The sequence below is a fragment of the Mastomys coucha genome, unplaced genomic scaffold, assembly GCF_008632895.1.
Source record: "Mastomys coucha isolate ucsf_1 unplaced genomic scaffold, UCSF_Mcou_1 pScaffold23, whole genome shotgun sequence".
Taxonomy (NCBI): domain Eukaryota; kingdom Metazoa; phylum Chordata; class Mammalia; order Rodentia; family Muridae; genus Mastomys; species Mastomys coucha.
In genome coordinates this window covers 9,669,273-9,696,301 of record NW_022196906.1, presented here as the reverse complement: position 1 = coordinate 9,696,301, position 27,029 = coordinate 9,669,273, and the positions used below count along the sequence as shown (strand labels likewise).

Genomic DNA, 27,029 nt, shown 5'->3' with positions numbered 1-27,029 from the left:
CACAGCACAGCACAGCACCCTCCACACAGCACAGCACCCTCCGCACAGCACAGCACAGCACCCTCCACACAGCACAGCACCCTCCGCACAATCTGGGTCTGCCCTGATGCCTTCCTTCCTGATGCCTTCCTTCCTTGTGAAAAGATAGTGCTGTTTCAGCGGACACTACACCCTGAAGTGCTTTTTGCCTGTCACGTCTCCATCATGACTGATGGCTGGGGTGGTACAGTCTGACCACTGCTGTGGGGAGCTACCCCCTCACCGTACTCTGGGTCTCTAACTCTAGTCCATTCTCCAAGAACTAAGTGAGAATTATCTATGCCTACTGGAAAGAGACTTGTTATGTACACTCAGTAGCAACCCGCTACTGTCATTCATCCTGTTCCAGCCTTTGTCACTGTGAAATGACCAGGCACACATGCATCCCTGATGCTGTCTGCCACATTGTCCCTCCGAGCATCCCCTTCCTCTCTGGCCTACAAAGAGCCCCCACTCATCTTGGATTCTATGGTTTTGATTTTCATCAGACATTTTTCTCCATAGAACTTGGTTCTTTTCTTGGAGCACAGCATTTAGAAGTAGGGTGTCCATGCTGAGGGTGCTATGTGAAGAGTATTGCTTCTAAGCCCCCAGGAGGCAGAGCACATCAGTTAAGCTCACATGCATATGAACACACATATACATGTCCATAACTGCTCTATATTACATGTGTGGGAGTGTATGTGTGTGTGTATACATATATGTGTTGGGTGTGAATGTGAGTATGTATGTGTGTATGTGTGAGTTCAGTGTGAATGTTTGTGTGTGAATACAGTGTGAACTGTGAGTGTGTAGTGTGAGTTCAGTGTAAATGTGTGTGAGTGCAAATGTGTGAGTCAGTGTGAGTGTATATGTGTGTATGACTTCAGTGTGAGTGTGTATGTGTGCATGTGGGTTCAGTGTGAATGTGTTTGAGTGTGTGTGTGTGTGAGAGAGAGAGAGAGAGAAAGAGAGAGAGAGAGAGAGAGAGAGTTAGTTCAGTGTGAATGTGTTTGTGTGTGGCATAAATGTAGAAAGGGGACTACAGAAAAAGATCAAGAGCTCTTGGAAAGGTGACAGGAGATAGTAATGGCACTTGTGCCGTGAAGGAGGAGAGGCTGTAAGGAAGGCCAGCCAAGGGTTAGAGGGGAGGACAGCAGGAGAACAAAGTATATGACTTACACAAATACTATGGGAAACTTTGATTGGTATCCTAACTAAAGAAAATTTTAAAAATTAAAAAGGGGAAGAGGAGGTGGAACAGTGAGGCTGGTTTTGAATGAGAATGGACTTGGCAGATGCTGTCAGAGAATCAACATTTAACTAAATATCTAATGATTAAGATCCTAAAATAATAACAGAAATACATTAATCCATAGCTCCAGCTACAATAAGAGTAAGAGGAGCTATGAGAATCTCTAAGAATTTATAAGAATTCAGCCTGCAGACAGTCCACAAAGGGGGGAAGGGGTCTGCCTTTGAGATTCATCCATTTGCATTCAAAGGAAGAAGCATTTTAAAAAGTGCTTTTGTTCTGATACCAAGCCATCAGACCTTGAGACATTAGCCTTGAAGACAGTTGACATTGATATTCTAATTTCCCTAAACCTACAAATTCTAGGCCATAGGAACTGGAAGTATTTTGAGTAGAAATAATCAAGATGTTAGAGGCTAAAGATGTATCTGTTGGCACTGGTATCTCCATAAAGTTGTACCTCAAAACAAATATATGACCAACCTAATGGGAGACTCATCTCCGACTTTCAGATGAAAATAATTTAAAATGACTTGCATGGCCTTCAACAATTCTAGCTTATAAAATGTGACATTTGGGCTGGCAGGTAGACATGCAAACCTGACAACCTGAGGTTGGTCACTAGAAAGGAAGGGCTGGGCATGGCGGCTCACACCCATAACCCATCATTCCTGGGAAGATGGGAGGTAGAGAAAGGAGAATCACCTAGAAGCTCTCTGGCCCATTATCCTGCAGCATCTCGGAGCAGCAGAAAAAAGACCTTGCCCCCGTGAAGTAAAAGGAGAGCAAGCAAACTCTTGAGAACTGCACTCTGAATCCCCAACCCACACCATATATACCTTTTAAAAATGTGTTATGACAGGGTTCAGTGATCAAGAGCACTGGCTGCTCTTCCAGAGGACTTAGGTTTGATTCCCAGCACCCACATGGTGGCTCACATCTACCTGTAACTCCAGCTCCAAGATCTCAGCACCTTCTTCTGGCTTCCATGGGAACTAGGCATGCACTTGGGTGTACAACCATACTTACAGGCAAAACACCCACATGTATAATAGAAATTTTAAAATTAAAAAAAAAAAAAGCTCTATTTGGGCATGCTTGTGTATGTGGGACATAGACAAAACAAAACTGTCCATGAGTTGTGCTTCTGAAGTTATATGATAAAAGAGTTTTTAGTATGCTACTTTAAGGCTTTTATAGGCTTATACTCCCAATAATTATTCCCAATAATGCTAAAAGTCTAGTCTAATATCATCACTTAACCTACCTACCTGTTACCTCCCACTTTCCCTCAGCCACTGGACTTCTGGCAGTCTCTGCTTGAAGGCTACTACCTGGAGAGCTAAGACAAATGCTCTCTGCAGACTGTCAGTTCGTCTTTGAAGAAGCCGCCTGAGCACGCCCACCACCTGAGGATGCCCACCACCTGAAGACGCCCACCACCTGAGGACGCCCACCGCCTGAGCACGCCCACCACCTGAAGATCTTCCGAACCTGGGGACTTTGGCACCTGAACCTTTTTTGCAGTATGCAAATATCATGTAATTTAGAGATTTGGTTTCGGTTTCTCCTGTGACTATAAAAACCCTGGTTTATTCTAAGTAAAGTCTTGATTGGGCTATTTCAACTTGATGTGATTTCTCTTTGCATTTCGAATCCTCTATTTCAAGTCCTTTGTTCCCTCCTCTGAGAGAACCCAGTTTATGAAACTGCAGGCAGTTTCACCTACCAAGGAAAAACACTTAGACCCTAAGAAACATGTCTAAGATTAAGTTACTGGTCAGTGGAAAAGCCAAACAATAGTTAAAGTCTACCCCACTGACTGTTAGGTCTCAAATCTAGGACAAATCTCCCTTGGTAGTACCTATGACTCTGCCTAGCACTCCTCACTCCACCCTACCCTAACCCCTCCCTCCCAGGGCCCTGCTCCCACTTCACTTCCCCCAGCCTAATCCTTATAGAATGCAGCCATTCTGGCTATAATGGTCCCTTGGTTTCTTGGCCAGCAGCCTCTGTTGGTCCTTCGTTGAAGGCTCCTCTCATGGTCTGGTTTAATCTGCTGGCCATGTTCAGCCAGGACTCTTCCCTCTGCCTATTTTCTCACTTATATCTGTAATAAAAACCTTCTCTATATCTTAGGAGTAGTCATATCCCCCTCTTTTATTTCATTTTGTCATTCATCCACCAAACTAAGAATCATGGTCTATGAGTACAAGAAATTAAAACACTGAAAGAAAACAGTATTTTATATAGTTTCACTATATAAAGTCTTGTGTTAGGAGTTTAAAAGCAAACCAAGTTATAGCTAATTCTTACCACTCCTATGCCTTCAAAAGCAAACACAGCAGTGCCAAAAAACAGTGGGTATTTCTTCCAACCAGCCACTATTGGAAGGTTATGGGGATCTGGCATGTTCTGCACAAGACAGAAAAGAAAAAAGAAACCAGGTTACAGTGTTATCTAATTCAAATTATTTAAAATTAAACAGCAGAATTACATTCTCAAAAGCGTCACAAAGCAATCAGGATTATGACATTTAGTGAACACTTTATGTATCCTATGTTAACGGAGGTTAAGCTATTAGGATATAGTTGCTAAAGAAACTGTTTCCCTGACAACCACACCATCCTCCTGCATACCTATGTCCACTGGCCAGTCCCAGGCAGCACATGAGGTAAATCTCTACCATGTAAGAAGTATGCTGACATGTTCAGAGACCCTACGTCACCAGGCACTTGCTGTGATCTTCCTGTGTCCCTCCTCTTCATTCTCCTGAGACATCTGGCTCCTGAGTTCCTCCCTAGCTGTCTGTGGCACAGGTCTCCTGGGGGTTCAGCATGTGCTCTGACACAGCATGCACAACCTATTCCTCACTGTGGATGACCCCACTGTCCTTCATTACTTGGCACCAACTCACTGTAATGGTTCTCACTCTCCTACTGCACCATATCTGGCTCAAAACCACTGACCACAATGATCTTTCTTCCAGACACCTAATTCTAGCCTTCCTTGCCACCACCCTCTTCTCTGCCTTGCCTACTGAAGTGGAATTCAAGGCCAAGGAAAGAAGCTCTGCAGACAGAAGTGTGAAAGCACGTGAGTAGTCAGGAAGGTGCAGGTTGGGAACAGTTGAGGCACATGCACAATTTCATGATATGAAGATGATGTGTGATGGGGAAGCAAGGGTTAGAGTGAGCCAGGTGCTGAGGGGTCTTCATCATCTGCAACTGCTGAACTGTTTGCAAGTGCACAGATGCGGTCACGCCTTGTGCTGGGGAAGCCTTCTCCTGGGGAAGTCACCTTTTCAGCCCCACCAAGTCTAACATGACCAGCTAAGGAGCCGGGAGCCGCGGACAGGCTCAGGCAGCCCTCTTTCCTCCCGGTCTGAGAAGCGAGAGGGAGGAAAAGTGAAGCAGATGCAGCATGAGTGTGTCTGAACTGCTAATGGAAATGTTATGATTATTACTTTAGAAGTAATATATTTAATCGATTTATTAGATCATAAGGAAATAAAACAAGGATCCTCAATTTTCTTGAGGTCCCTTCCCTTGTCTCTGCCTGATGTACTGGGTTAAGTAAGAGTCCTGAGACTTCAAAGAGTGACCTCAGATCTGATTACTGCAAGGTCTTCAAACAAAGAAAGAGTCACAAACTTGTGCCATGGCAGTGGAGGGCATGTGGCAGCAAGCACAAAAACTTAAAGAATTATATACACACTCACCCTTGTGTATATAATTCCTTTGAGCTGACTCAAATCTCAAAAGCATAAGTCCAATAACTCGGTGAGCTGAGTCACAGGAGGCTGAGTCAGAGCACAGTCCTAACTCTCAGGGGAGCTCTAATAGGGAAGGCGGGATGTTTGGAAACAGTGATACAAACCCACAAGCAGCCTCAGCGGTGGTAAAGCCAGACTCAGCATCTTAGCGTCTACTTCATGTGTTAACACCACTCCCTGATGGGAAATCAACATTTACTGCCTATCCATATGCCACGTACGTGCAACAGGTGCCTCCACGTCACAACTCTCACCTCCAAAGAAAGCTTTACCCCTGTAGGAACACAGGGTAAAAAGCACACTTACCCTAACAACATACTGGTAAATTATCACAAGACTCGCAGCCATGGAAATGTTGGCAAGGAATGAAAGTACAAAGAGATTCTTCAGCTCTCGAATGAAGACCAAGAGGATTATAAATGGGAGAAAGCAGAGCATGTAGATCCTGAGGTCCACACTTCTTCTCTCACAGGAATGAGACGGATCCGAGCTATTCGAAACAAGCACTGTGCTCTCCAGGAATCCTTCATGAACCTGCAGCACAGTCACCAGGAGAGGACAGAGAAAGAACACTACCCATCAGCTTACAGTCACAAGAGAGACAAGTCAAATAAACCACACCCGCTACAATCAAGCCCTGTGACAGTAGTGACCACTGAGGTCCTCCCTCAGTGTCTCACTGGGACAGTAGTGACCACTGAGGTCCTCCCTCAGCATCTCACTGTGACAGTAGTGACCACTGAGGTCATCCCTCAGTGTCTCACTGTGACAGTAGTGACCAGTGAGGTTATCCCTCAGTGTCTCACTGGGACACTGGTGACAAGTTAGGTCCTTCCTCAGTGTCTTACTGTGACACTGATGACCAGTGAGGTCATCCCTCAGTGTCTCACTGTGACACTGGAGACCAGTAAGGTCATCCCACAGTGTTTGACTGTGACAGTAGTGACCAGTGAGGTCCTCCCTCAGTGTCTCACTGTGACACTGATGACCAGTGAGGTCATCCCTCAGTGTCTCACTGTGACACTGGAGACCAGTAAGGTCATCCCACAGTGTTTGACTGTGACATCGGTGACCAGTGAGGTCGTCCCACAGTGTTTACCTGTGTTGGTGGTGGTAGTGGTAAGGAATGAGTTGTAATGAGTGTGTGCAGCAATGCACATGGCCACCAAATGGAAGGAAACGTCTTCCAAGAGTGACAACTCCCAATTCCACACCTCTGTGACTGCTGCCTGCCCTGCCCGTGTCGTGTGGGTGCTCACTGCTGCCTCAGGCTGTCCTTTAAAGTCTGACTGCATGTCTTTTTCTGTGGTTCTCTTTATGCTTCTGTAAGACTTTCATCTTCTAGCTATAAAAGACAATTTCTCTTTCTAACCACTCAGGGAGCAACTTTTTCTAACTCATCTTCTCATGACTTAAATGTTCCATTAAACTCTGGAACAAATATGTTTCGTAAGAGACGTCTTTCAAAGCCTTTAAATGTTTTCTTCCTCCCCCTGCCAGAGAAAGAAAGAAGGAAAGAGAAAGAGACAGAAAGAGAGGGAAAGAAAGAAAAGAAACCTCAAAATCTACCCAGTGATAAAGCCATTGCCAGATCACAAAGGTGGCTAACCAGGTGGGATGATACACACCTAGGAACCCAGAACTTAGGAAACGGAGGTACCAAGATCCTGAATTCCAAGGCCATCCTTAATTGACAAACAACACAGCAGGGAGCAACTGTGACTAAGGGCTCCATTTCAGGAAAATGTCCAGTAAGCTCAGGGGATGTTAATCATAGACACAAGACTGGGCAGTAGATAACTTCCAGGATAATTGTAAAAATTAATGCTGTGTTACAGTTTGTAAACAAAATCACAGGCATTATTCCTAGATTCAAACAAGACCTGCTGGCAACTCCCTTAGGAGAATTAGGAAAGCACCATCAATGAGCAGACATGGTGGTACACATCTGTGGGCCAGCATTTGTGTGGCAGTGCAGGAGGATCAGGAGGCTGAAGGTAATCCTGAGCCACACAGAAAGTTCAAAATGAGCATGAATTAGATGAGACCATCTCAGAAAAGCAAGCAAACATGGTGGGGATAGGATAACAAGCTCCATCACTGCCATCTTGCATGCTCCCAGGCAGGCTACTGCCATCTTGTTCCATGGGAATGACTGCAAGATTCCATGTGATTTCAGAACCTTTATAAACAACGGCAACAATTACTGACCCTTAGGAATAGACACTCCTTTGTACCCCAGGCTTTCCACTGCTGCGTACTATCTTATGCCTCCTTTAAAGAACATCAACAATGTGAAGAACAGCACCCAATACCTATGCACATACTTTTGACATTTAAATTTGAAATAAACAAGAAATGGTGAACCATACCACAGCCCAGCCCAAAGGCACAACCATGGTTGATATAATGTCAGGCACGATAATATCAACAACAATAAGATCAGAAACCCAACTTGTAAAAGAGAACATGGAAAATGACCGCAAGTGAAACCCGTCTTTATCCTCAGTTGTGGCATCATCCACTGTGCCGTGCAGTAACAAGAAAGCAATGTCACAAAGTGGAAACATACTCACCTGTTTCACATTCTCAGCTAAGAAGACAAAATAGACGCTGCAGAATCCCAGCTGTGTTATCACCAGAAAGAAGTCGACCATGCTCCTGCAAACACAGTCCCACAGAGAGGGTCACCGGGAGGGAGCTCACCGGGAGTGAGCAGCAGAGCTCACATCTCTTAACTATTTTAAAACACTTTAGAAGAGCGTTTTCCTTTTACTTCCTGAGATAATGAACACTTAAGTACTGGATTCCTATGAAGATCATATGTCACAGTCAGTAAGGCACTAGACTAGGACAGTAGAAGCAGGCTTCATTCAGTTTAAAGGCAAAGATTTTTATATCACTTCCAACTTGAGCAATTCTGTGTACAAATTAGCTGCTTGTCAAACAGTTTTACAGAAATATATTCAGACTTGGGGTGTGGCTCCTAGGGAGGCCTTTCACCAAGTGTGCCCAGGGACCCGCATTCAAGCCTCAGTGCTAAAGAAAGGTTCATGACTTAGACTAAATCTATCCCTCCTACTTCTCTCGACCTTCCTCACGCCAGCCTCTAGTCATGCACACATCGTGAGTACACTTGCTACTTCCCAAATAATAAGGATATAAAATGCAAGAGGTGGAGATGTGAATCAAACCTCTAGAGACTCCTTTGCTAAGTTTTTTTTTTCATTTTTTAGTGAGATGAGTGAGGAGTTATGCAGGAGGGACCAACTGCTGCCAGATATCTGTGTGATGTCATCTGAACATGGCAGGCCCCAGGTACAACATCCTGCATACTAGACTTGGAGCAAGGTCAGAGCACACAGTCAGACTGCCTGATTGATTGATGAATCCTGTCAATTGTCATCAATTCATAAAAATCAACTTGTAAAACAGCAAACTGGTAGAGACCAGAACCAGAGTCTGTCCAAATATAAACACCATTCACTATGTTCCCACAACCACGTCATACTGATGTCATGTCTGCTGCTCACTCCCGGGGAGCTCCCGGTGACCCTTTCTGTGGGACTGTGTTTTCAGGAGTTATGTCTTGTTTGATGAAAACAGTTACAAATTAGAATAACTCCAGCACAGAGACAGTAGAAGGAAGGCCAGTGCTCACCGCCCCCATGCTGCCTGCCGCTGAAGACAACTCCACGGGCTAGCCTCCATGGCAAAACTCACGGTGTCACTGTACCCCAGCGTCGACTTCTTAAACCTGAAATTTAATGGCAAACATGCACAGAAAAGTATTAAATTGGTCTATAAGGCCATTTCGTGAAAACAGCATCAAATACAGATTGTGAACCCAGGGATGGCCATCAGCAGATTTGTTTTCAAGGTGTAAATATCTATGCACCTCAGCATGACTCAAGACATTTCAAACTCTCAGTACCCTGTCATAGGCACACGAAGTTTATCCACTGCTCAAGTTTTCTTATCCGTAAGTTTCAGACAACTTTGTATTAGTGCTTCACTTATTTACAATTTTAAGTACCTAAAAGCACCAACTACACTGTTCTACTGATGATTATTCTATCCTCACCACACTGAGAAACAGTGTGCCAGGCTCTGCAATGCACTTTCATTTAAACTGTCTCATATAATCTTCAGAGCTCAAGACGTCAGGCTCAGCCTCCACTCTCTATGCCATTTTCTTCTCTAAAGTACGCATCATTATTTAAACAACATAAATGATACAAACAGTTTCAAGAACATTTAATGAAGAGTTGGGTCCTGACCACTTATCCACTATAATCTGAAGCACTTTTAAAGGCTGACTTATTGTCCAGTAGAAGCATTTCATGATACAGAACTAGAAGGGGATATATTATTTGTATGGCAGTCTGTCAGCCATCAGGAACCATCACTGAAGGTACTATGCCCCAAACTGACTCACGAATGACCCGAAGAGCTGGCGTTGTCATTCCGCATGCACAGCTCCTCGGCTTCCTTTGCATCTTCCCATTCCTCTTCTACTAAATGAAAGAACCCGCCCATCTCCCCAGCAGACACTCTGAACACATGGACAGCGTGATGACTTGGGAGCTAAAGCACCTGCCACAAATGCCTGACAACCTGAGTTCCAGCCCCAGGGCTCCATAAAGCAGAGGGAAGTATCGATGCCACAGAGCTGTCCTCTCTCCTTCACGTGTCATACGCGTGTCCGCATGCACGCATCATACACACACAGACAATGATAACACATTAAGAAGAAAAAGGAACTACACTCATCCCTCCATAAACACAAGTTCCTCAAGTGTGGGCTAAGCAACTGCATATGGAAAACTTATGAAAACCAGGATGATTGTGTTGACTACATTATAACTTTATTTTTCTTGTTATTATCTACTAAACAGTACAGAGTACTAATGTGCACAGCACATATACTGTATGAAAGATGGCTGCAGCATCAGGTAGGCTGTGCAGAGGTGTCAGCATTTTATGTGAGGGCTTGAACTCTTGCAGGCATCCACGGGGGTCCTGAGACCAGATCCTGACTAATTTAAGAATAGAAAATGCTAACCTGTCCCACGGTCATTATCTTAGCTGTGTCTATCCAGTGGCGGGAACTATAACCTCTAGATGCAAAGCACAACAGATACAGGAGACAGTGATGCTGTAAGCAAACATGAAACTTTACAGTTAATCAAATAGACTTAATGAGTCCACATTTACCTCTGACATAGAAAGTGACTGCAACGTACCAATATGTGCATACAGTGGACGGAAATAATTCCTATAAACACAAGGCTGATTGGTCCGAGCTGTGAAGAAGAAAATGTCAAGATTTAAACATTCATTTTTAAAACCTGAGTGGACTTACAAGCAATGAATCAGTGAGCAATTAATTTACAATGAAAATGTGTTGGATCCACTGATTAAATCATCACAGGCATGAGAAACATTAGTGCAGAGAAATGATTTCGGGCGATATCTAAGTGATGATGCTGCCCTGCTGACTTTCCAGTGGAAGCCTTTGTTTCAGAGTACAAACACTCAACAAAGAATACAGAATACAACACCCATTTAGCACAGGTCAGATCTATCACATCAGTGTCTCACAGGCATAATACACCTGCACCCTTATCTAGACATCATTATCCTTCTGCAGATCATTCTTGGAGAACCTGAACATGTGTCAGGAACAGCAACTGGGAAACAATTATTTCAAAAAAAAATTATTTCTGGTACATGAGAAGTTTCAAGTGCGTCCTCGCCATACTCCGTGGTGCCTGGGTGACAGCAGGGTAACAAAACCAGGCAAAACTTACCCAGACAATCAAAACTTGATATTACTTTACATACAGGACTGTTAAACACAGAGGGGAAAAGGGATAGCTACAATCTCTATGGAAACCAATCCATTCTAAAACAATTATACCTAATTTTCTTCCTCCATGAATCTGCCTCAACAAGGTTCTCAAATGCAGTCATTAGAGTAGCTGTTTCTAACACACTTCGATATCTGTCTTCAAAAACATTGTTACTCATTTCAACTATTTTTCTTAGATATGAATGCTGCATACAAATTTATTCTGACTCTAAGTGCTAAAGTTACACTATAATTAAAAACAATCCATTCCCTTAATACATTAGTCGCTATTAGTGCTTAAGCCTCTGATCACCCCCCAAAATGAGACAAACCCATCTTCAGAAAGGTTTGTTAGGTTTGAGAACTTATTATGGTTGTTGTTAAATATTAAAATAAGTAATCCCATAGAAATGAAAACAGTAAATATCACTCTGAGCTAGGTACCATGATTACAGTTCACATAACTATCAGGACAACACCCAACGGCCACTTACATGTCACCTGACCAGGTTATATTGGATCAGGCTATATGGTACCTAGGAGTCAGTTTTGCAGACAAACAACTGTATCTGGAGTGACAGGTACAGATGGGCTTACCACGATGCCTGCGTTCTTTATTGCCAAGGGGAGCCCTAAAAGGCCAGTTCCGATGTTCCCCTTGAGAAGATGCATCAGGGTCTGCACAAATCTGGGAAGTAAAAATCATAAGTTACAATTTAAGCATTCAACCTAGGGACCCACACACCAAAGAATGTTTCCCATCCCAGCAGCAGCACCAAGTCACCCTAAGTTCCATCGCCCTAGGCCCCAGTCCTATCTTCACTCAACAGAAACAACCACAGAGATTGACTGTGGAAGTCAAATGAGATTGTTAGTGAAAGTGTTGTGCATATAGAATAGCAATTTCCTCATAGGAGGCTTTGCATCCTGCTTGCTGTAGTGTCCAGAAGGCTCCAGGTCTGACTGGTAAAATACAACAACTTGTATTGTCTAATTACACTTGATCTGGAACTGTCACCCTAAATGGAGGTTATAGATGAAAAAATATGTATACAAGTTTTAAAGCTATCCTCAAGTAAAATAAAATTTGTATTATCATGAGCTCCCTCAGGACCTGACCATGGAAGTTTCTACTTCACTGGAGTTACTCTCCATGACCAAGAACAAACAAACTAAAATTAAGAAGGGTACAAAATTCAAACTTATGAAACAAGAATATGCCTAGAACTACTTGTTTAGGGGTTGTTTATTTGTTTATACTCTTGATCAAATTTCAGGTGACTGTGTTTAATCATTAAATTACTATTAAGATAAGAATGTAATGATCATAAGATAACAAAACAGGCTTTTTAAATATTCCACCTGTAGCTTGTCCTTCAGGCTCCACAAGCCATTCCCCATTCCCTCAAGCTCCCTCCCTATTTCCTCCTCCCTCTTCTGGGATCTTTCTCTGAGGGACACTGCATTTGATTTCACTGCTGAAGAAATCCTCATGATGTTCAGTAGCCTAATGTCCCTCTCTCATAGACACAAGGCTTGAGGAGTCTGACTCCTTAATCTTCTCAGTCATGAAATATTGAGACCTACTGAGAAACGTGTGCTGCCATAACAGAGCTAAGGACACTCACGAAATTCCATGCTGCCCATCCAGCTGGTAGTGCTTCTGCATGGGCAGGAGCGTCTGTTCCTGCTCCTCGTCGGACGACCCATCGAAATTCTGCTCGTTTATTAAGGGCCTCATTACATCCATATCTACAAAACAGAAAAAACGGTCCTGCACACCACTGCTTGTAAAACCGATGTATGGCTAGACTTGTGAATGTTTAAATATTAGGAAGTATCAGGCTAGAGAGATGGCTTGCTGGATAAAACAGTTGACCCTCAGCTAAGGACCTGAGTTCTGATCCCTGACACCCGAAAGGAAGCCATGAAACCATGGCAGCTACTTGTAAGATTGGCATTTGGGAGGAAGAGACACACAAGCTGAGTGGCCCACAAGACTAGCAAGATATCACAAACTCTGGAATTAGTGAAAAATCCTGTATCAACAACAAAGCAGAGAACAGCCTAGCAAGATATTCAAGTTCCACTTCAGGTTGACATACACACATGCAACCATGTATACCCTCTGTACACTACACACACACACTTACACACATGCAGACATTCACACACAAATGTTGACCCACATATGCAAGAATATATATTCACTCTGTGCACATATGCACACATGCACACACACACACACTGAAATATCATTTGTATTCACTGCAGCTGAGTACCTTAGTTCGCCTTAACCGCACCCCCCCCCCCGCCACCCCGTGTTGATATTATCACAAAGAAACCATGAGACTTACTTTTTGGATGTTCTATTTGAATTACACAGTACAGAAAAAAAAAAAAAGCTTAAGTAATATAGAAAACAGTTCTTGTTTTATCCACATGAACTTTACAGGACAAGAAATGTGAAGAAATAATCAAATATATTTTCTATATCTATCCAGCTTCAAATCATACTGTAACAGGAAAATAATAATCACATTTTTAAGTACTTAAGATTATATCCGATGCCCAAGGTCATAGGATCAAAGGTGCGGAGGACACAACATCTGTTACAACAACACTGGGAGTAACTGGGACCAGCGGGATCCAGGGACCCAGGAACCCTGCCTGACCAGTAGCTTGGGTTCCTTCTGGTCTGCAGGAGGTTTACCTTGGGCACAAACTCCGCAGGCAGTTGGACAATACCTAGAGGAAGCTCCATTCCCATGAGCTCTAACAAGCCCAGGATCCCAGGATCCCAGGCTCCCACGAGCTTGATCACATCAGAATCTCAGGGTCCCAGAGGCAGCTAGACTCCCAGGAACTCTGACACACCCAGGAACTCAGGATCACAGCATCCTAGAATCATAAGATCACAGAGAGAGCTGGACTCTAGGGAGTTCTGACACAACCGGGATCATAGGAAGGGCAGGCTCCAGTCAGATATAGCACTAGAGATAATCAGAAGGTGGGAGGCAAGTGAAAAAACATAAGCAACAGAGGTTACTTAGCAACATCAGAACCCAATTCTCCCACCACAGCAAGTCCTGGATACACCATCACACCAGAAAAGCAAGATTCAGATCTAAAATTACTTCTCATGATGGTGATAGAGGACTTTAAGAAGGACATAAATAACTCCCTTAAAGAAATACAGGAGAGCACAAAACACAAAAATTCCTTAAAGAATTACAGGAAAACACTATCAAACAGGCAAAGGAAAGGAACAAACCCATCCAAGATCTAAAATGAATAAAAATAATAAAGAAATCACAAAGGGAGACAACCCTGGAGTTAGAAAACCTAGGAAAGAGATCAGGAGTCATAGATGCAAGCATCACCAACAGAATACAAGAGATAGAAGAGAGAATCTCAGGGGCAGAAGATACCATAGAAAACATTGACACAACAGTCAAAGAAAATGCAAAATACAAAAAGTTCCTAACCCAAAACATCCATGAAATCCAGGACACAATGAGAAGACCAATCCTAAGGATAATAGCTATAGAAGAGAGTGAAAATTCCCAACTTAAAAGAACAGTAAATATGTTCAACAAAATTATAGAAGAAAACTTCCCTAACCTTAGGAAAGAGATGCCCACAAACATATAAGAAGCCTAAAGAACTCCAAATAGATTGGATCAGAAAAGAAATTCCTCCTGTCACATAATAATCAAAACACCAAATGCACTAAACAAAGAAAGAATTGTAAAAGCAGTAAGGAAAAAAGGTCAAGTAACATATAAAAGCAGACCTATCAGAATTAAAACAGACTTCTCACCAGAGACAATGAAAGCTAGAAGATCCTGGGCAGATGTCATACAGACCCTAGCAGAACACAAATGCCAGCCCAGGCTACTATACCCAGCAAAACTCTCAATTACCATAGACAGAGAAAGCAAGATATCCCATGACAAAACCAATTTATACAATATCTTTCCACAAATCCAACCCTACAAAGGATAAATAGATGGAAAACACCAACACAAGGAGGGAAACTACACCCTATAAAAAGCAAGAAAGTAATCTTTCAAGAAACCCAAAAGAAGATAGCCACATAAACATAATTCCACCTCTAACAACAAAAATAACAGGAAGTAACAATCACTTTTTCTTAATATCTCTTAACATCAATGGACTCAATTCCCCAGTAAAAAGACATAGACTAACAGACTGCATACATAAACAGGACCCAGCATTTTGTTGCATACAGGAAACATACCTCAGTTTCAAAGACAGACACTACTTCAGAGTAAAAGGCTAGAAAACAATTTTCCAAGCAAATGGTCCCAGGAAACAAGCTGGAGTAGCCATTCTAATATTGGATAAAATCGATTTTCAACCAAAAGTTATGAAAAAGGACAAGGAGGGACACTTCATACTGGTCAAAAGAAAAAACTACCAAGATGAACTCTCAATTCTGAATATCTATGCTCCAAATGCAAAGGCACCCACATTCATAAAAGAAACTTTAATAAAGTTCAAAGTACACATTGCACCTCACACAGTAATAGTGGGAGACTTTAACACCTCACTCTCAGATGGACAGATCATGGAAACACCAACTAAACAGAGACACACTGAAATTAACAGAAATTATGGACCAAATGGATTTTAAAGATAGCTACAGAACATTTCATCCTAAAACAAAAGAATATACCTTCTTCTTAGTACCTCATGGTACCTTCTCCAAAACTGACCATATAATTGGTCACAAAAGAGGCCTCAGCAGATACAAGAAGACTGAAATAATCTCATGCATCCTACTAGATCACCATGGACTAAGGCTGGTCTTAAATTCCAACAAAAACAATGGGAAACACACATATACATGGAAACTGAACAATGCTCTACTCAATGATAACTTGGTCAAAGAAGAAAGAAAGAGAGAGAAAAAGAAAGAAAGGAAGGAAGGAAGGAAGGAAGGAAGGAAGAAAAAAGGGAAGGAAGGAAGAAGGAAAGAAGGAAAGAAAGAAACAAGCAAAGAAACAAACAAAGAAGAAAGAAATTAAAGACTTTAGAATTTAATGAAAATGAAGACATATCATACCAAAACTTATGGGACACAATGAAAGCAGTGGTAAGAGGAAAACTGATACCTCTAAGTGCCTCCAAAAAGAAACTGGAGAGAGCTTACACTAGCAGCTTGACAGCACACCTGAAAGCTCTAGAACAAAAAGAAGCAAATACACCCAAGAGGAGTAAACAGCAGGAAATAAACTGAGGGCTGAAATCAACCAAACAGAAACAAAAAGAACTATACAAAGAATCAAGAGAACCAGGAGCTGGTTCTTTGAGAAAATCAACAAGATAGATAAACCCTTAGCCAGACTAACCAGAGGGCACAGAGACAGTATCCAAACTGATAAAATCAGAAATGAAAAGAGAGACATAACAAAGGAAATGTGGAAATTCAAAAAAAAAATCAGATCCTACTACAAAAGCTTATACTCAACAAAATTGAAAAATCTGGATGAAATGGACAATTTTCTAGACACATACCTGGTGCCAAAGTTAAAACATGATCAGATAAAGCATCTAAACAGTCCCATAAGCCCTAAACAAATAGAAGCAATCATTAATAGTCTCCCAATCAAAAAAAGCCCAGGACTAGATGGGTTTAGTGGAAAATTCTAGCAGATCTTTAAAGAAGACCTAATACTAACACTCTTCAAACTATTCCACAAAATAGAAACAGAAGAAACACTACCCAATTCATTCAATGAAGCCACAGTTACTCTGATACTTAAACCACACAAAGGCCAAACAAAGAAAGAGAACTTCAGACCAATCTCCCTTATGAACATTGATGCAAAAATACTCAATAAAATTCTTGCCAACCAAATCCAAGAACACATCAAAACGATCATTTACCACAATCAAGTAGGCTTCATCCAGGGATGCAGAGATGGTTCAATATATGGAAATCCATCAATGTAATTCACTACATAAACAAACTAAAGACAAAAACCATATTACCATTTCATTAGATGTTGAAAAAGCATTTGACAAAATCTAGCATCTATTCATGTTAAAAGTCTTGGAAAGATCAGGAATTCAAGGCTCATACCAAAACACAGTAAAAGCAATATACAGCAAACCAGTATCCAATATCAAACTAAATGGAGAGAAACTTGAAGCAATCCCTCTAAAATCAGGGAGTAGACAAGGCTGCCCACTCTCTTCCTATCTACTCAATATAATACTTGAAGTTCTAGCTACAGCAATTAGACAACAAAAGGAGGTCAAAGGGATACAAATTGGAAAGGAAGAAATCAAAATATCACTATTAGCAGATGATATGATCGTATACTTAAGTAACCCCAAAAATTCCACCAGAGAACTCCTAAAGCTGATAAACAACTTCAGAAAGTGGCTGGATATAAAATTAACTCAAAAAAAATCAGTAGCCTTCCTCTACTCAAAGGATAAACAGGCTGAGAAAGAAATTAGGAAAATGACACCTTTCACAATAGTCACAAAAACATACCATGATGTGACTCTAACCAAGCAACTGAAAGATCTGTATGACAAGAACTTCAAGTCTCTGAAGAAAGAAATCAAAGAAGATCTCAGAAGATGGAAAGATCACCCTTGCTCATGGGTTGGCAGGATTAATATAGTAAAAATAGCCATCTTGCCAAAAGCAATTTACAGATTCAATGCAATCCCCATCAAAATTCCAACTCAATTCTTCATAGAGTTAGAAAGAGCAATTTGCAGATTCATTTGGAACAACAAAAAACCCAGGATAGCAAAACTATTCTCAACAATAAAAGAACTTCTGGGGGAATCACCATACCTGACCTCAAGCTGTATTACAGAGCAATAGTGATAAAAACTGCATTGCATTGATACAGAGACAGGCAGGAAGATCAATGGAATAGAACTGAAGACGCAGAAATGAACCCACACACATATGGTCACTTAATATTTGACAAAGGAGCTAAAATCATCCAGTGGGGAAAAAAAGACAGCATTTTTAACAAATGGTGTTGGTTCACCTGGAGGTCAGCATGTAAAAACTGCAAATCAACCCATTCTTATCTCTTTGTACAAAACTCATGTCTAAGTGGATCAAGGACCTCCACATAAAACCAGATACACTGAAACTAATAGAGGAGAAAGTGAGGGAAAAGCCTCGGGCACATAGGCACAGGAGAAGTTTTCCTGAACAAAACACCAATGGCTTATGCTCTAAGATCAAGAATCGACAAATGGAACCTCATAAAACTGCAAAGCTTCTGTAAGGCAAAGGACACTGCCAATAGGACAAAATGGCAACCACAGATTGGGGGAAAAACTCTTTACGAATCCTACATCCTATAAAGGGCTAATATCCAATATATACAAAGAACTCAAGAAGTTAGACTACAGAGAACCAAATAAGCCTATTAAAAATGGGGTACATAGGTAAACAAAGAATTCTCAACTGAGGAATACTGAATGGCTGAGAAGTACCTAAAGAAATGTTCAACATCCTTAGTCATCAGGGAAATGCAAATCAAAACAAACCTGAGATTCTACCTCACACCAGTCAGAATTGTAAAAAACTCAGGTGACAGGAGATGCTGGTGAGGATGTGGAGAAAGAGAAACACTCCTCCATTGCTGGTGGGATTGCAAACTGGTACGACAACTCTGGAAATCAGTTTGGCAGTTTCTCAGAAAATTGGACATAGTACTACCAGAGAACTCAGCTATACCACTCCTGGGCATATTCCCAGAAGATGCTCCAACATGTAAGAAGGACACATGCTCCACTATGTTCACAGCAGCCTTATTTATGATAGCTAGAAACTGGAAACAATCCAGATGTCCTTCAACATAGGAATGGATATAGAAAGTGTGGTACATTTACACAATGGAGTACTACTCAGCTATTAAAAAATGATGAATTCATGAAATTCTTGGGCAAGTAGATGGAACTAGAAAATATCATCCTGAGTGAGGTAACCCAATCACAAAAGAACACACATGGTATGTACTCACTGATAAGTGGATATTGGCCCAAAAGCTCCAAATATCCAAGATACAATTCACAGACCAAAAGAAGCTCAAGAAGAAGGAAGACCAAAGTGTGGGTGTTTTGGTCCTTCTTAGAAGTAGAACAAAATACTCATAGGAGCAAATATGGAGATAAAGTGTAGAGCAGAGACTGAAGGAAAGGCCATCCAGAGACTGTCCCACCTGGAGATTCGTCCCATATACAGTTATCAAACCCAGACACTATTGTGGATGTCAAGAAGTACATGTTGATATTCTCCAGCTTCATCCATTTACCTAAGAATTTCATAAATTTATTGTTTTTAATAGCTGAGTAGTACTCCATTGTGTAGATGTACCACAATTTCTGTATCCACTCCTCTGTTGAGGGACATCTGGGTTTTTCCAGGTTCTGGCTATTATAAATAAGGCTGCTATGAACATGGTGGAGCATGTGTCCTTCTTACATGTTGCAGTATCTTTTGGGTATATGCCCAGGAGTGGTATAGAGTGAGGTAACTCAATCACAAAAGAACAAACACGGTATGCACTCTCTGATAAGTGGTTATTAGCCCAGAAGTTTGGAATACAGGAAGAACAACCCACAAACCACAAGGAACTCAAGAAGAAGGAAGACCAAAGATGGACATTTCATTCCTTCTTAAAAGGGGGAACCAAGTACCCATGGAAAGAGTGACAGAGATTAACTATGGAGCAGAGACTGAAGGAAAGACAAGCCAGCCTAAATATAGTTAGTTATCTCCTGAGAGGCTCTGACAGTACCTGACTAATACAGATGTAGAGGCTCACAGCCATCTATTGAACTGAGTACAGGGTCCCCAGTGAAGGAGTTAGAGAAAGGACCAATGGAGCTGAGGGGTTTGCAGCCCCTTAGGACGAACAACAATATGAACTAAGTAGTACCCTCAGAGCTCCCAGAGTCTCAACCACCAACCAAGGTCTGCACATGGAGGAGTCTGATTGTTCAGGCAGCGTGTGTATAGTGGAGGATTGCAAATTCGATCATCAAGGGGAGGAGAGGACCTCAGCCCTGTGAAGGTTCTGTGCCCCACCCAGTGTAGGGGAATGCCAGTGCCAATAAGCAGGAGAGGGTGGGGTGGCAGGCATGGGGAGTGGGGAGGCAGCTGGGGTTTGTTTTTGTTGTTTTTGTTTGTTTCTTTGTTTTTTAGAGGGGAAACTGGGAAGGGAGAAATTTACATGTAAATAAAGAAAATATCTAATAAAAAAAATAAAAAAAAAAAGAAGTGCATGTTGAAAGGAGCATGATATAGCTGTCTTCTGAGAGGCCCTGCCAGAGCCTTACAAATACAGAGACGGATGCTCGAAGTCAACCATTGGACTGAGCACGGGATTAGGGAAGAGTTAGAGAAAGGACTGAAGGAGTTGAAAGTGTATACAACCCCATAGGAAGAACAATTATCAGCCAACCAGACCTCCCAGAGCTCCCAGGGACTAAGCCATCAACAAAGGAGTACACATGGCTCCAGCTGCACATGTAGCAGAGGATGGCCCTTTGAAGCATCAATGGGAAGAGAGGTCCTGGGTCCTATGAAGGCTCGATAGATGCCCCAGTGTAGGGGAATTGAGGGCAGGGAGGTGGGAGTGGGTGGATGGGTGGTAGAACACTCTCATCGAAGCAGGAGGAGGGAGGATGGGATGGACGTTTCCAAAAGGGGGGAACCAGAAAAGGGATAACATTTGAAATATAAATAAAGAAAATATCCAATAAAAATTTTAAAATGGAAAAAAAGATTACATTCATCCCAATGTTAAAATTTTTATATCACAATGTTCTGTTCTTCCTAATGATATTTTCATGTGGCCGTTCACCACTGTCCTCTTACTATAAAAAAAAAATTAATTCTAAGTTCATTAAGACTGAAATACAGAGATTTTAAAGTTAAACACATTCATCTACCACTCATGGTATGCATGCCAGGAGGCAGAGTAACTATAGTTAGAAATGATCAAACTCTTCATTTTAGAGTAATTTCAAGTTTATATTTTCCAAAGGGAGAAAAAAATAGTACTAACACTTTGTGCATTCTTTGCAGACTATCTCTAACTTTCACCATTTGCTGCAACTGTTTTTTTTCCCTCCCAAATGCAGACTCTCTTCCATGAGTTACTACAGAGCAAGCACACGTGATCTCATTTCACCCTATGGCAGCACCCTTCCTATGAACTAGAAATGCCTCTTGAAATTCCACATTAGAGTGGTAACTTCTCAAGTTGCACCAATTAATTCCTCTGGGCTGTTTCAGGACAGACGGTCAAGACCAGAGCCACAGACTCCATTTACCTGGGCTGTTCTGCTGGTCACCTCTCACTGTGTCTTCTAGAGTGTCCTTAGCTCTCCCTGTCCCCTTAGCTTTTTACTATCTAGACAGTTTTTAGATTTTTAAACCATATGTATACGTGTGTCTGTATGGGAGTCTGTGCAAGTGTGAGTGCAGGTGCCTGCAGGGTCCAGAGGAGCCATTGGATCTCTTGGAACTAGAACTACAGGCGGTTGTAAGCCACCTGATGTGGGTACTAGGAACAAAACTCAGGTCCTCTGCTGGAGCAGTGTGCACTCTCTGCAGCTGAAACATATTTAGGGCACCTGCTGTGACAGTTTTGAGTGTTGTACAATCTCTATCTGCCATTTGTAGGCTATAGTTCAAACACAAAGTATCCACTGTTCGTGTATTTGAACACTTGGTCCCCAGTAGGAAGACTGGACCTTTAGAAGTGTAGCCTAGCTAGAAGCGAGTCTCTAGGCAGGGCAGGCCTCGAGGGTCACAGTCAGTCTTTCTGTCCCATCTCTATTTCCTGCTCCACTGAGCTGTGAGCTACCATGCATGCTCCCACCAGCACAGGCTCACCTCAGCCATGCCCCCTCTGCCATCATGTTCCCTGCCATGATGGACTGTAGCAGAGACAAACCTTTGGTCACAGCAAGGAAGTCAGGCACACTGCAGAGCCATGGCTTGCTTCCTTCTGCTTTCACTTGTACTTTCTATGTATGTCCTTCCCACAACGTCTCCATTTGCACCTTAGATTTAGATTTATGGTCAACATCCGCACTCCTGTAGTTCTCTGACAGTCTCCTCAATCATCCAGAAGTGTATAACAGCTAGAGTGTCTCAGAGAGGCCAGGTCGGGCTTACTAACAAACTGACAAAGTTTCTGACTAGGTTTGCCTACACTCAAGCTGAGAGGAAGGCCTTGTCATCCTGATATGCTGCAGACTCACTCTGAGCACACAGTTCTAGCAGGTTCTTCAGGAAGGAATCACTGCTACATTCTTCTCTGCCGACTCAGTCTTCATTCAAAATTTAGTAGATAAAATACTGGCCTTCGTATTTTCATGCACGCTTTCTTTGTGTTGATCTCCATCCTCCTACATTCCTTTACTTTCCTTCTGGCGGTCCCTTCCGTCCCTGCACGAACCTCTCTTCTGTTTCCATGCCCTGTTTTTCATCCTGTTCACCATCGGGGTGTGAGGAGCTTCTGCTCGGCCTAGCTCTCCTCTATAAGCAATCTGACAAGGCTGCTCTTCAGTCCAGCTATCAATAAAATTCCTTTCCTGGCCTTGGCCCTGAACTGCTAACTTGAAGATCAGACCTCTCTCTTAGCATTCCAAGATGATCACATTGAAAGAGATTTCCCCCAAGTTTCTTCCTAGTCTCCTACTCCCTACTCTTCATACATTGGAACCACTCCATCCTCTCCATGCTGTGCTCCTGTCCTCTCCATGCTGTGCTCCTGTCCTCTCCATGCTGTGCTCCTGTCCTCTCCATGCTGTGCTCCTGTCCACACTCCATGCTGTGCTCCTGTCCACACTCCATGCTGTGCTCCTGTCCACCCTCCATGCTGTGCTTCATACACATTAGGATCAGGTATATGTTCATATAACGTTCTCCCATAACTGAGTCTATGCCCAAGTCCGCCTCTCTGTAAGGACTCAGTCACACTGCCTTCTACAGCAAGTCCTATCTCCAAGTAAGATCAGTTCCTGAAGTACTCCACAGGACCAACAAATGACTTCTGGGAAAGTTAGTCATCTTACCATAGATCTTGCTTCCTTTTGTTATACTCTACCCAAAGCCATGCATAAAAATCCATCACTGGAGTTTTGTGTGGGTCACTATTACAAAATGGGAATTAAGACAACAGAAATCCATCATCCCCAAGGTCCAGAATGCTGAAATAGAGTCTTGGAAAAGCAGATTCCTCTGGGGCCTGGGAAGGCTCTGGCTTTGTCCCATCTTATATGTGGCCACTTTTATGTTCATATAACGTTCTCCCATAACTGAGTCTACGCCCACGTCCGCCTCTCTGTAAGGACTCAGTCACAATGCCTTCTACAGCAAGTCCTATCTCCAACTAAGATCAGTTCCTGAAGTACTCCACAGGACCAACAAATGACTTCTGGGAAAGTTACTGAACCCTCATCGGCCATGCCTGTTTGTTTCATCAGCTTTGGTTTTATACCTCAGTGCACCCTGCTGCCCTGTGGACTGTTGACATCATTCACTTTGATCAGCTTAGCTTGTCCAAACTACCAGTTGCGCCCACTTTCTCATTTCTGCCCTGTACTGTGCTGTAGTGAGTTCACTGTGTTCTCCAGAAAGACAGCTATCATCACCAACACTTTAAGACCTTACCCATCTATTATCTGTAGCCCACTGCTGGAGCGATCACAGCAGCCATGAAAAGTCAAGGAAAAGGTAAGTTCTCTCATAACTTTAAAACTATAACAACTCTAAATGAGAAGCTCATTTTTATTGGTAAAGGTGGTGAATTCATATTCAGTATCTTTTTAAATTAAAACCTGAGACTGTAATCTACAAGTATTAAAATAGCTGTAAGTAGCAGTTTTGTAATTTATGTTTGGCTTTCAAATCAGCATTACAATACTCGCTTGGCTCCCACACACAGGTCAGCAGGGCTCTCCCTCCTAGTGTAGGTTGTTCAGCAACTGAGTTTTCTGTGGTTCTAAAGTCATTCTCCATGCTATAACCATCTAGGAAACAGGAGCCCAAGACTTACTGAAAATCTTTTTCTATATTTCTTTGCCTTCAATTTTCTTAGCCCTCATATGTACACATCTTAAGTTAATTATTCCATGACACTCCTCTAACCTTCTCTTAACAGGACTTAAAGGAATTCATTTGTAAAAGTTGAAGCTGAGAGAAAAGCACTTAACAGGTTAGGAACTCAAGAGTCTACATATAAGTATTATCCTGACTGCTACGGAAGCAGCAGCATGCTGTGCAAGCACCTGGCTCCTGCCCCTGTGTTTAAACGGTGCGTAAGCAGCCAGAAAGTCCCAGTAACTTCCCCTTGCTTCAGCCGGAAGGTCCCAGTGACCTCCCCTTGCTTCAGACTTCTTTCCTTGGAGCGACATTACACAACACAGATACAGATATATAGATATATACATATATACATATACATCCTTCATCTATATATTTAAGTAGTTATAACTTTATATAAATACAGATATTTAACTATATATATATTTTAAACTAAATTAAGAATACTTAAAATAGGATCAAATTCTAAAACAGACTATATTAACCTAAAGGTCACAAAGTAACTCAAACCTAAGGAATTAAAAATACTCAAATGCTAATACATGAAAAGCAGTATCTAAGAGGTTACAACTTAAAATGTTCGTTGACACCCCACTTGAACCAGAACCTCTACGGACGAGATCTGCTATAAACAAACTCAGTCTCTGATAACTCTCAGCTATTCCATGAATCACTAGGTATACTATGTGAAATTGTAATTTGTTCCGAATTTCAGGAGGTAGTGCGTAAATGCATCAATAATGTCTTGCATTTGACCCTCTAGAATATGCAGTGGTGTCTTCTTACATTGACTCTGTAGCAGTAAGACTGGCCTTGGTCAGGAGACGCACAGCACATGCCAGGCCTGAACTTCAGCCTGCTGCTGAGAGACACGAAACAGTGAACTGTGCTTAATCTGACGAGTCCAACAGGCTAAGAGGACACGCAACAGTGAACTGTGCTTAATCTGACGAGTCCAACAGGCTAAGAGGACACGAAACAGTGTATTGTGCTTAATCTGACGAGTCCAACATACTGTCCCCTGACCAGCTAACCAACATAAAATGTAAGATGCTTTACGTCTGTTTTCCACACTAATTACCTGAAATCCAGGGTGTATTTACTGGGACACACACACTGCAAAGACTCAGAGACCAACCTCATATAGGCAGTGGCTCCTGGAGAGTTTTAAGCAGAGACATGAAGTCAGTGTGATGACTCCTACCCAAGGCCTCTGTTATATACATGAGGAAACTGACAATTTCCACCTCTCACAGGACTAGAGGATAAAATGAGGCAGCAGGCATGAAGCATGGTGCCCCCTTCAAGCACATGAGCCACCAATGAGCAGCAGTTCCAGCCCTGTTAGTCAATGTTACAAACAAATTATACTTTCTAAGACTTTAAACTACAAATACTTAACAAGAAATTAGAACTTAATAAAAATAGCTGACACTGAGTATTTTGGAGCTTCAAACAGTCCAGTAAGACTTAGTTTGCAAAGATGGGATGTTATATCAGCTAAAAGGAAACAGAAGTAGAAACTAACATAAAAACCATACTTAAAGAGATCCAGAGAGACAGCTCAGTAGTTAAGGATGAAGTCTGAAGACCTAAATTTGATTCCTGGGACCTACACAGTAGAAAGAGAGAACTGACTCCATGGTTGTACCCTGAGCAGCACCTGCTCATTAGTAAATTAATCTTCTAATAATAATCATGGTGACGATGATATCTAAAGACCCAACATGGTAAAAGACTTAACAGAGTTAAGAACACATGAAATAACATACTCTACATCAAGTAATTAAAAATTACATGAGCCTATGTAGATTACATGTAGTCTGTTACTTGCTGAAGTTTTTATGTAATTTTTGGCCAAGCAATAAATTAAACTATTCTTATAAAAGTCGTGGTAAAATAGATAAAATTATAATAGATAAAATAGTATTTTACCTGATAAAATACTATTAAGCAGTGGATTTCAAACTACTCAGATATAATTATTTCTATTACAAGTGTTTAACACGTAACAATAAAAAAGCCGATTAAATATTACACATCTTAGATATAATGCAATGTATGCACAACTAATGAAGCTTAAATTAGGGAGCCTGCAAATGCCCCGTTCTGTCACCCCCAACTTTTGATTCAACTTCAGTTGCCTACCCTGAAATCAGCTCCAGGTGTAACTAAAGACTAACAAAGTTAGTAAGGCATATCAGAGTCTTTCACTGCTCACTACTCTCATCCAGCAAATCTACTGCTAGCAAGCTACTAATAAAGATGCTTGCTGAAACATAAATGCTTAAAGTCTGCTAAGTACACGGCAATAAGCAACTTACTATGCTCACTACGGTATACCCACCCTAGAAAATATAACCCTGCCTTCACAGTGTGATTGGGAAGGCTCAGACAAGGGCCGTCATCCACTATGTCAGGAGAAGGACTGCGTACTTACTCTAGGCCACAATGTTTTAAAAAGTAAAGTGGAAATGGAGAAAAGAAACCATACCACAGTGGGAACCAGCTACTGGTGTAGATGGACCACAGAACCTCTCTATCCTTTCCTTCCTCTGAAAATATTAAAAACATTTAGTAATGCTATACTGCTCTTAATATTCCTGCAAAATAAGAAACCACTTATATATCGGCAATGGGAATAAAATACAGTGGGCATCATTTCTTTTATGAAAAATAGCACAACGTTGCCACACAAACCTATGAACTACCACCTTGATCATAAAAGCAGACTTTTTTATTCCTGTGGTTGAGACAACAGAATGTAAGCAACAGGTTAGAAACCCACACAATGGCTTTTGAGCATAAGAAGCCCATCCTCTGTCTCAGCGGAGTTCTCCACAGATGGCCAATGTTAAATAGCCTTCTACATTACAACACTCTGCCACTGTACAAATGCAAACGGCGTGAGTACCAGTATTTTTTTTATTACATTTTTTTTTATTTTAGATATTTTCTTTATTTACATGCGAATTTCTCCATTCCCAGTTTCCCC

General features: G+C 41.8%; 1 protein-coding gene across 5 annotated transcripts in view; it reads right to left on the bottom strand.

Annotated features, from left to right (window-relative positions):
- The window catches only part of Slc36a4 (solute carrier family 36 member 4), a 42,312-nt gene that overhangs the window by 11,290 nt on the left and 3,993 nt on the right, over positions 1–27,029 (bottom strand). For 2 of the 5 annotated variants that reach the window (XM_031343751.1, XM_031343749.1), the window contains exons 2-8: positions 12,531–12,654; positions 11,500–11,590; positions 10,266–10,354; positions 8,710–8,805; positions 7,625–7,709; positions 5,355–5,582; positions 3,590–3,688 (exon numbers count right to left, since the gene is read on the bottom strand). In XM_031343751.1, coding sequence (XP_031199611.1) covers positions 3,590–3,688; positions 5,355–5,582; positions 7,625–7,709; positions 8,710–8,805; positions 10,266–10,354; positions 11,500–11,590; positions 12,531–12,654 — 812 coding nt within the window. Of the gene's footprint in view, positions 1–3,589; positions 3,689–5,354; positions 5,583–7,624; positions 7,710–8,709; positions 8,806–10,113; positions 10,197–10,265; positions 10,356–11,499; positions 11,591–12,530; positions 12,655–13,615; positions 13,896–27,029 lie in introns of those variants that run through there. The other 3 variants (XM_031343750.1, XM_031343752.1, XM_031343753.1) reach the window with 3 other exon arrangements.